The following is a 10,119-nucleotide window of genomic DNA, read 5'->3' as shown; positions in this document are numbered from 1 at the left end:
TATTTAATCATTAATTATATATAATATACTGCATTTCTTGCTAATGTTCTCACCATGAATATGTGAGGATTGTGAATGTTCTCACCGTGTGGTCGTGTTTATTCAGTACGAGTGTGAGTGCGTGACGTTAACGTCTCATTCACTTCGTACATGATGATGATGTGTGTCATATTTCTTGGATTAGATGAAGAACATTTAAAAAAAAGAATAAAAAGGAAAGTTCATTCAATCTGATTGGATGAGCTGAAGAAGGTTCCAGCGAGATATCATCTCAAATCCAAGGCGCGCGCACGCACACACACACACACACACACACACACACACACACACACACACACACACACACACACACACACACGTACATTCAGCTCTAACGTCTCGTTTCCCTCCTGTAGTGATAAAATGTTTCCTGCGTTTGGTTTCGGAGCTCGGATTCCTCCTGACTTTAAGGTCAGTTTTGAATCTGTGTGTGTGTGTGTGTGTGTGTGTGTGTGTGTGTGTGTGTGTGTGTGTGTGTGTGTGTGTCAGTGACTCAGTACTGTATTATGTTGTTTTTGTATCTTTTTCTTGCTGCAGGTGTCACATGACTTTGCTGTTAACTTTAATGAGGATAATCCCGAATGTGCAGGTGAGTGAAGTGTAAGTCTGAGAGTGTGTGTGTGCGTGTGTGTGCGTGTGTGTGCGTGTGTGTGCGTGTGTGTGCGTGTGTGTGCGTGTGTGTGCGTGTGTGTGCGTGTGTGTGCGTGTGTGTGTTAGCAGCTCCACTCCCCTTTATTGTATTGGTGTCACTCGATTTCTCTCCTCTATTCCTGGACTCACCTCCTATGGCGGCGCCCAAGACTCCGATCACTCGCTCCCTCCGTCTCTCTCTTTCATCCGCCCACAACCTGCACCCCCCCCCCCCTCTCTCTCTCTACACCTGTGTGTGTGTGTAATATGCTGTTTCTTCTTTTCTTTCTTACATTTGAGCTTTCTTCAAATTGTCTTTTGTTAATTTTTTGTTTTGCTTATTTCCTCCCTTCCTTCCTTCCTTCCTTCCTTCCTTCCTTCCTTCCTTCCTTCCTTCCTTCCTTCCTTCTTTCCTTCCTTCCTTCCTTCCTTCCTTCCTTCCTTCCTTCCTTCCTTCCTTTTCCTCCCCTCCACACTGCCTGTCACTGTAACACTATACATTAATGAATATTCAATAATATTTAAATGCATGTGAATAATATTGAGGTGTAATTAATTTGAATATGAATTATATCTCTGAAGGAATTCTACAGTTTGGAAAAAATCCACCGGAGGAATGTTAGTGTGTGTGTGCGTGTGTGTGCGTGTGTGTGCGTGTGTGTGCGTGTGTGTGCGTGTGTGCGCGTGTGTGTGTGTGTATGTTCACTCTGTAATTAGCGTCGAGTCGTACACACACGCTCTCTCAGGCGACGCTGCCAATTACAGCTGCTGCATAAAACCCAGCCAATTATCTACTTCTCCATCTGCTACTTTTCACTCCTTCCCTCAGCACGCCATCCATCGCTCTCGATCCATCACTCCATCTGTTTATTCATCTATCACTACATCACACTTCATAATTCTCTCCATCCATCGATCTCTATTCATCTCTCCATCCACCACTTCATCTGTCTTTTTAACTATCACTACATCACACTCTGTCCATCTCTCTATCCATCTCTCTATACATCACTCAGTATCTATCACCAATCTGTCTTATCAACTATCACTTCATCACACTCCATCATTCTCTCTATCCATTAATCTCTATCCATCTTTCTATTTATTATTTAATCTATCTCTCCATCCATCACTCCATCTGTCTTTTCAATCATCACTCTCTCACACTCCATCCATCTCTCTATCTATCTCCACATCCATCTCTCCATCCATCAATCCATCCATCTCTCTCTCCATCCCTCCTCCCCTCTATCCATCTGCATATTTATTTTTCTTTCTCTCCTGCTATGTTTGTGTTTTTTCACTCCTTATACCTTTATTTGCTCCTTTTGCTGGTGTGTGCCTGTACACACACGTCTCTGTGTGTGTTTTGAGTGTGTGTTTTTGTGTGTGTGTGTGTGTGTGTGTGTGTGTGTTTATGTGTGTGTGTGTGTGTGTGTGTGTGTGTGTGTGTGTGTGTGTAGTGACCTACACTAGCAGTTTCTGTCAGCCTGATGTAATTCGTCTCAGTGTCTGTGTAGCCTATATATAGAGTTTCATTTATTATAAAAATCACACACACACACACACACACACACACACACACACACACACACACACACACACACACACACGCACACACACACAGGAATCTCACACTACTACACAATCATCTACAAGTAACAGACTCTGGAATATAAAAGGGGCGGGGCCAAAAGACACCTAATTTATAATAAGTGTGTGTGTGTATGTGTGTGTGTGTGTGTGTGTGTGTGTGTGTGTGTGCACGCGTGTGTAGGTATACAGGGTGTAGTAGAAGCCTATCAAAACTGCCTGCCCAAGATCCAACTGTACGGTCCGACTAATATCGCCCCCATCATCCAGAAAGTGGCGCAGTCCGCCTCCGAGGAACTTCACGTCCGCCAGGCCATGGTACACATCACACACACACACACACACACATACACACACACACACACACACACACACACACACACACACACACACAATTTAAATTCTTATTCTTTTCATTCTGCAGCAGTACTTCATCCTTCTGATCCTGACCGATGGTGTGATCACAGACATGTCGGATACGAGGGACGCCATCGTCCATGCGTCTCACCTGCCCATGTCCATCATCATTGTGGGCGTGGGGAACGCAGACTTCACTGACATGCAGATGCTGGATGGAGATGATGGGATCCTGCGTTCGCCCAAAGGAGAACCGGTGCTCAGGGACATCGTACAGTTTGTCCCCTTTCGCAACTTTAAACACGTCAGTCCCCTTTACCACACACACACACACACACACACACACACACACACACACACACACACACACACACACACACACACATGACTTCTGGGTAATACAGGAGTGTAAATGAGCGAGAGTTTTTCCATTATAGGCTAAAGCTCTCCGCTTTAATCAGTGTGTTGCTGGACTTTCCTGTGAAGGGTGTGTGTGTGTGTGTGTGTGTGTGTGTGTGGGGGGGGGGGTGTTGATTAAAGGAGCAGTACAGTGAAAGGTGATTAAATAAGAAGGCACTGAAGAGGCTGTAATTACTGTAACTGCGCACACACACACATACACACATAGACACACACACACACACACACACACACACACACACACACACACACACACACACACACGAGCCAGATGTACTCTTAGTTTAGATTTTAGAAATAAAATGAGAAGTAGGAGAACACTGGTGATGTAAAGAGTGGGGACGTGAACATGCAGGAGAACTTAGAGATGTTAATGAGACAGAGGAGAACAAGGAGCATGAGGAGAACAGGGAGAATGGTCCAAAGCGTTTCACTTTAACCTGTGTGAACTTCGTCATCTCATAACTCGTGTCGCTGAGGGTTTAGTGCTGTTCCTCTGCAATAAAGACTTCCTGAATGAGAAAACAGAGTGAAGGATGGAGACAAAAGAACAGAACAAAAGAATTTTCATGAACACACTGCAAACAGAGATGAGTCGTTTTGGTTCATTTGACTCTTTTGACTCAGGAGTCAAATTCTTTAATCTCACAAATTTCTTTCTTCCAAATCCGAAGTCAGAGTTTGGGATATTTCCAGTCATGATCTTTATCGTTCCTCATCATCCAGAAGATCTGAAAACGTCTTTAAATCGACTCTTGGTGACCCAGCGTTTTCCTAAAAGAGCCGAATGGTTTGAGAATGACTCTGAATCACTCCTCAATGTTAAAATCCCCGGACGCTAGCTAAACAGATTCACACGTTTTCACACTTCCCCATGTTTCCACTCCGAATCCTGCCAAGTGCTCAGTTTACTTCTCCACGTTTTCACAGCTCCATACAGACCATCGGTGATCTCGGTGCAGAGGAACTCCGATTAGCTGAGGGCACTCCTGGAGAAGATTCAGAAGATGATGTGTGGAGGAGTTTTCATCGTCTCTTTAATTCTCTCCTGGATTCTCTATTTATCTTCATCAACATCCTCCACTCGTCTCCACTCAAACATCTGAACCCCTGAACCTGAGAGAGCAGTTCCTCTCGCTTTTTTCTTCGTTTCTTAACAGAGGAACTGTGGAGAAACAGAGAGAAACTGCAATGAACTATACAAATAAACAAAATGTGATATGTTGAACAGGGTACAGTGTTTTTGCATTATATAATCATCAGAATCAGAATCACTCACCGTAAAATTCAAATACAGATTAAAGTGAAATAAAACATACATAAGTTATTTTAAGTGAAATAAAATAAAATGTGTAGCAGCAGTGAAACAGAGGGAAAGTCAGGCTACAATATTGCACATATAATACCTATTATTATTATTATTATTATTATTATTATTATTATTATTATTATTATTATCATTATTATTATTATTATTATTGCACTGAAATTATTGCATATAATTTAAGTACAGTAAATGGAGGAAACTAAATGTAGGACATGCCAACAAAAACCTTTTACACACACACACACACACACACACACACACACACACACACACACACACACACACACACACATATATATATATATATATATTTATATAAAGAGAAAGGGGGAGGGGCATATACAGTTGAGTGGTTTCCTAATTTGCATATTCATGTACAGTAGAATGACACCTGTAATTTATAGTATCTTTAGATTCTATTTTGAAACTAGGCTAATAAAATGTGTACATATTTATTATTTATTTGCTCACGTTAGATCCACACTGTGTGGCGCTCACACCCAAAACTCTTAAATTCAAATGAATATGAATAATGGTTTACTGTAAAAGTATATCTGGTGTATAATCTGTATGAAAATGGAATGAAGGGACGTGATCTCTGCTCTGTTCCTCCTCAGGCGTCTCCTGCTGCACTCGCCAAAAGCGTTTTAGCCGAAGTGCCCAACCAGGTGGTGGATTATTACAACAGCAAGGGCATCAAACCCAAATGCCCCGGCGAGTACGAGTCTTCCAGGACATTTAGTCGCTAAACTGTGACCGCGAGCTGATCAGGATGCGAGTACGATCAGCACGTCTCCGTCAGTCTGTCGCTCGTCTGTTTGCATGCGTGGATGGTTGTAGGCTAAAGCTAACGTGCCAGCACACGTGTCCGGGTAGGAGACGTGCAGAATCTGCATGTTTCTCCCTGTTAGAACTGATTTGTTTTTTATTCTATGTCTATATTTAAAGCGAGATTTTGCAGAATTTCGTAATGTTCTTACATTGTAAAGCATTCTGGATGGAGATCATTGCGAATGTTTAGCTCTCTGTGTTAGATACCGAACATCTGCACTTTCAGGTAAAATAATTTGTGGTTATTTTGCACATGAGGAAATGCATGAGTGTATTTTGCATGCTAATATGAAAAGTAATAAAGCTAAATTTCTTCATGATTGGGGATGGGGATTGTAAGTGAAGTCTGGGGCGTGTCCCAAACGCCATAACCATCACATGTTTAGCAAGCAAACCGGTAAAACGCTAAAGTAATAACAGCAATTTCAGACCACAAGACGTCACCGGTATCGGAAACTAATCGATGACAGAGTATTGTGCTTTGGCCCAAAGCCATGTGATTGATTATTTCTCCATAGCAGCACATCGTCCAGTGTTTTATTACCACAGCAAATCACAACTAATCTCACTGGAGGCTTGTTTAGTTAACGTCTAAATACAGAAAACATATCAGCTTTACGTGAAGCGTCTGCCATTTCACCGTTACTATAGGAACGCTAACGTATTATTACTGTTATACAAAATAAATCAACACCTGACCAATCAGAATCCAGCAGTGATGTGGTGTAAAGGCTTGACAGTCAGATCAGCGCTCATCATTTAGGAGTTGATTTATTTTATTGCTAAATATAAATGTTTTATTAGAGCTTAAAACATATCGAAACAACTTCGCTACTTCACGTCCGACTTTTGTAGCTGCTAGTGCGCATCACAGAGACTCCGCCCACCAGAAGAATTGTAATAACCTTAAACACTGTAATCATTTGTATTTCTTGATCGAAACAGATTTCATACATTTTTAAAACATACAAAACACATCAATCACGACGAACTCTTCTCTTTTTATAGAATGTAGCGATTTGGCCAAGTCTTGCCGAGGAGATGAATAAGATTAGCCTGAGTATACGCTAATCGCACGCCACAGCCTTACAGTTTCACAGCTAGCGCAACCTCACAGATCGATTTCAGAACGGAAACAACATTTAAACCCGACAGAACGCACAAAATAGAAACATGGCGAGGTCAGAGTGCAGGAGTAAACTGTGTGTTAGCTGTGTTAGCTTACAGAGCATTTAGCTGACTAGCGTTTGGGACGAGGCCTGTGTTTACACTCCTGAAAAAGCACAGAGTAACACTTTTCATTCAGGTAGTTTATTAGAGTTTGATACTAAAGTGCTATAAGCTGTGTGTGTGTGTGTGTGTGTGTGTGTGTGTGTGTGTGTGTGTGTGTGTGTGTGTGTGTGAGAGGAGTGTTTTCTAAAAGTTTGCAATAAAACTGCATGCATGTGGTTGAACCTAACAGGCATCAGTGTGTAATCTGCATTCTAAAGTGTTACCCACAAATATATATATATATGAAATGATTTATTTAATCTTATTATGATGGATTATTGTAAAGTTTTATTGTTTTTATTCATGGATGTTTATGATTATTTTCACAATATTTGCATATTTCATGATCTTGTACTAAAAACCAATGATGGTCATTTGAACTGAACTGAAAAGTGCTGAATGAAATGAAAGGATTGTGGTGTTAAAGGAGGTCCTGGATGTGATGCTTGTGGTTGAAAATAAACACGTTTAAAACTTAAAATTGAAACCGAGTTTTCCTTCAGAGGATAAATTGATTCATAACTTTGGATAAATTTGTCGTTGAGGATGAGGATGGTTTTCTTTGAAATCTGGTTCCTCTCAGAGTTTCTTCCTCATGAAGTCTCAGATTTTTTCCTTTCAGACACTTAATTTATACATGCTTTTATAATTGCTTTATTTCTGTACAACTGATTTGAGACATTTATTGTTAAAAACACTCTACAAATAAACATTAATGACATTTAAAAGGATGCACAAACACAAATACCTTTAAATACAATTTACTTGCAAAGAAAAAAAAAAACATTTAAATAATTAAAAAGTATTAAAGTAAAACATATAGAAAAAAATTATTATATACTCATATAAATGTAGATTTCACTTCAGCGTTATTTGTATAAACTGCTTAAAGCTGGCGCTGAGGTTCTGTCGCTTAGAAACGTATGAAAGCTCCTGAGGGTAAAATCCAGACCACCGACTGTGACGAGGAAAAAAGGATTTCAGTTTTTCTTGCTTCACCTCCGATTTGTTTCTTCTCCTGCTTCTGTAATTCCCTACACGTCCTTTATTTTCCCCCTCACCCTTTATTTTCTCTCTCAGTCTTCTTTTCTCTCTCCAGCATTATTTCCTCTATTCCTGCCTGTTAACGAGTTCACGAGTCCTTCACGAGTTCCTTTTCACCTTAACGACCTCTCCATCTCCAAGAAGATCAGCTGGATGAGGAATTAGACTGTGTGTCATTAACCTGTGAAACGATAATCGTACTCAGAGATTAGCTTCAAGGATTTACTGTAGGAAAATTACACGCGTCAGTATTCAGAACTCAGACGTGATTATAGACGTTTTATGAGAGTTATACACACACACACACACACACACACACACACACACACACACACACACACACACGCTGTTACACACCTGTACAGAAGCTGTATACAATAAACTAGGCTGAGAGAACAAAGCTAGGCCTGGTGTGTTTGATCTTCCACGCTGTCATACTCAACCTCTGCTTCAGTTTGATTCTCTTCCTGTCAGGTCGATGTTTCCTCCCGATCACTTCGATCAACATGACAGCACCAAGCTTCACACACACACACACACACACACACACACACACACACACACACACACACACACACACACACACACACACACACACACACACACACACACACACACACTCTAAATAAGGCTGAAAATCTCACAAAGGAATTTACTCTCTCTATTTAATTGCTGTATAAAGGGGAAAAACAGAAAGCTGACCTTCAAACATTAAAGAAGAATTTTTAAATCATTCACTTTACATTTTTCTTTTGAAAAGGAGACAACAAAAGCATTTTATTCAATAAATGTGTCCAAAACCTGTGTAGTTCACTATACATTAATGCACAATAGTATTAGGTTAAATCACAGATTCAGTGTGACTGAACAAACCTAATTGCACACCAGTGTTTGTCTTGATCTCGGTAACATTTGGGAGAAATTGCAGAAATTGAGCTAAAATAAATGCCATTTAACTTCATATTTAACTTATTAGACGGTAAATGTGAAATGGAAAATGTGAAAAGTTTCTCTGAACTTCAAATTCACACTGAACATTTCTGGGATCAAAATAGACACAGTGGTGTAGGTTCTTCCTGGATGTCTACATAAGATGAGGAGATTTACTGATGATCAGTTTCTGATTGATACTCAAAATCTCAGATTTTTACCAGACCTAATAGAAAAATACAAGTAATGACAACGTAAGTGTTACATTCCTCCTCGTTCAGTGCTGTAGAAAAAAAACAAAACCACCACCACCAAACAATAAAAAGATCAAATGTTTACTAACAAGACAAAATTAGGCAAATCAATTTCAAGAAGAGACAAAGACAAAAGTAACCAAATGTTCCTAACATGAGTAAACTAAACATTATTATAAACAAAAGAACCTCTTCCCTCAATATCTCTACATATCCTTAGACAGGAGAAAGCAGAACTATCATCATTAACAGCTTCCACCTGTCTACAGCCTCCACAAAACAAATAAGCAACTTACATGAACTGACACTACTGCTTACCGCACAGGAAACTCCATAAATACATCACACTCATTAAAACAGCTGCAGCAACAACATTACAACCACAACACCCACGCCATTAACCATTAACCTGAATAAAGCAGTGACGGGGAGAAAACAGGGAAAACAGCAATGAAACACTGAAGCACAGCACATTTACATTTTAATCACATTACACCCATGCATGGGGGAAAAATCCTGAGATGAAGCATTAATGTTTTGTGAAACAAGTTATTTCCTGCTCACATTTCGTTTACATCAGCAATAAAAACTGTTGACTTTATTCACTCGGTTGAAGTTAATAACACAAATAAAACAAACCGTAGGAATTATATTGCAAATGATCAGATTTTAGCTTTGGAGTGTGATCAGAAGAAAAGATGTAGACACCTGTATTTGTATTGATTCAGGGTATGTACAGTATGAATTTAGGAAAAAAAAAAAGGTAACATTTACAGATAATATTCCCTTATCATATTTTGGGTTAAAATATTGACGTGCTCCAATTTTCCTAAAATTTACACTGTACATTACTGGGATCAGGACAAACACAGTGGCATAAGTGTTTCTATTCTATCTAATTTCTAAGCTGAGATTTGAGATGCAGTGTCCAACACATAACTATGATGATGAGTGGTTCACTGTCAAATGTAAGATCTCAGCTTTGGAGTGTGATTGGACAAAACTAATCACCTTTCAGTGCTATTCAGGGTCCCAGCAACATTATCTGTGAATTTGGGGATAATTGTAGAATTAAAAATTGTTTACCTAAAAAACCCTAAGGCACTTATAGATGGGTTTTTTTTCGATTAAAATATTGATGTCCTCCAATTTTCCAAAAATTCACACTGTATATTACTTGGATGAAGACAATCAAAGTGGTAAAAGTCTGATGTTTTTAACTCACTTAAAAGCTGAGATTTGAGATGCAGTGTATAAAACCTGTATGTGTTATTGACTGGTCCATTAGAAAAGGTCAAATCTCAGCTTTAGAGTGGGATTGTAGAAAATAAAGTAGATGCCTACATTTGTATCTATCCAGGTAATGTCCAGTGTGAATTTGGGAAAAATTGAAGGTGGTCACATTTTTTATGAAAAACACCA

General features: G+C 39.5%; 1 protein-coding gene and 1 long non-coding RNA gene across 5 annotated transcripts in view; one reads left to right on the top strand and one right to left on the bottom strand.

Moving 5' to 3' along the window:
• The window catches only part of cpne4a (copine IVa), a 33,479-nt gene extending 26,529 nt beyond the window's left edge, over nt 1-6,950 (top strand). For 2 of the 4 annotated variants that reach the window (XM_083529212.1, XM_083529214.1), the window contains exons 12-16: nt 396-450; nt 577-628; nt 2,447-2,580; nt 2,690-2,923; nt 4,984-6,950. In XM_083529212.1, coding sequence (XP_083385338.1) covers nt 396-450; nt 577-628; nt 2,447-2,580; nt 2,690-2,923; nt 4,984-5,115 — 607 coding nt within the window. In that variant the 3' untranslated portion in view covers nt 5,116-6,950. Of the gene's footprint in view, nt 1-395; nt 451-576; nt 629-2,446; nt 2,581-2,686; nt 2,924-4,983 lie in introns of all 4 variants that reach the window. The other 2 variants (XM_083529213.1, XM_083529211.1) reach the window with 1 other exon arrangement.
• Nucleotides 6,951-7,360: 410 nt separating this feature from the next.
• LOC310719476 lies at nt 7,361-7,991 on the bottom strand. The gene is made up of 3 exons (XR_014531495.1): nt 7,871-7,991; nt 7,531-7,694; nt 7,361-7,427 (listed from the first exon to the last, which is right to left on the bottom strand). It is a non-coding gene; the product is annotated as an uncharacterized lncRNA (long non-coding RNA).
• Between the last annotated feature and the right edge of the window lie 2,128 nt (nt 7,992-10,119).

Source organism: Silurus aristotelis (assembly GCF_946808225.1).
Source record: "Silurus aristotelis genome assembly, chromosome: 25".
NCBI classification, from domain to species: domain Eukaryota; kingdom Metazoa; phylum Chordata; class Actinopteri; order Siluriformes; family Siluridae; genus Silurus; species Silurus aristotelis.
This window is presented reverse-complemented; position numbering and strand designations above follow the sequence as displayed.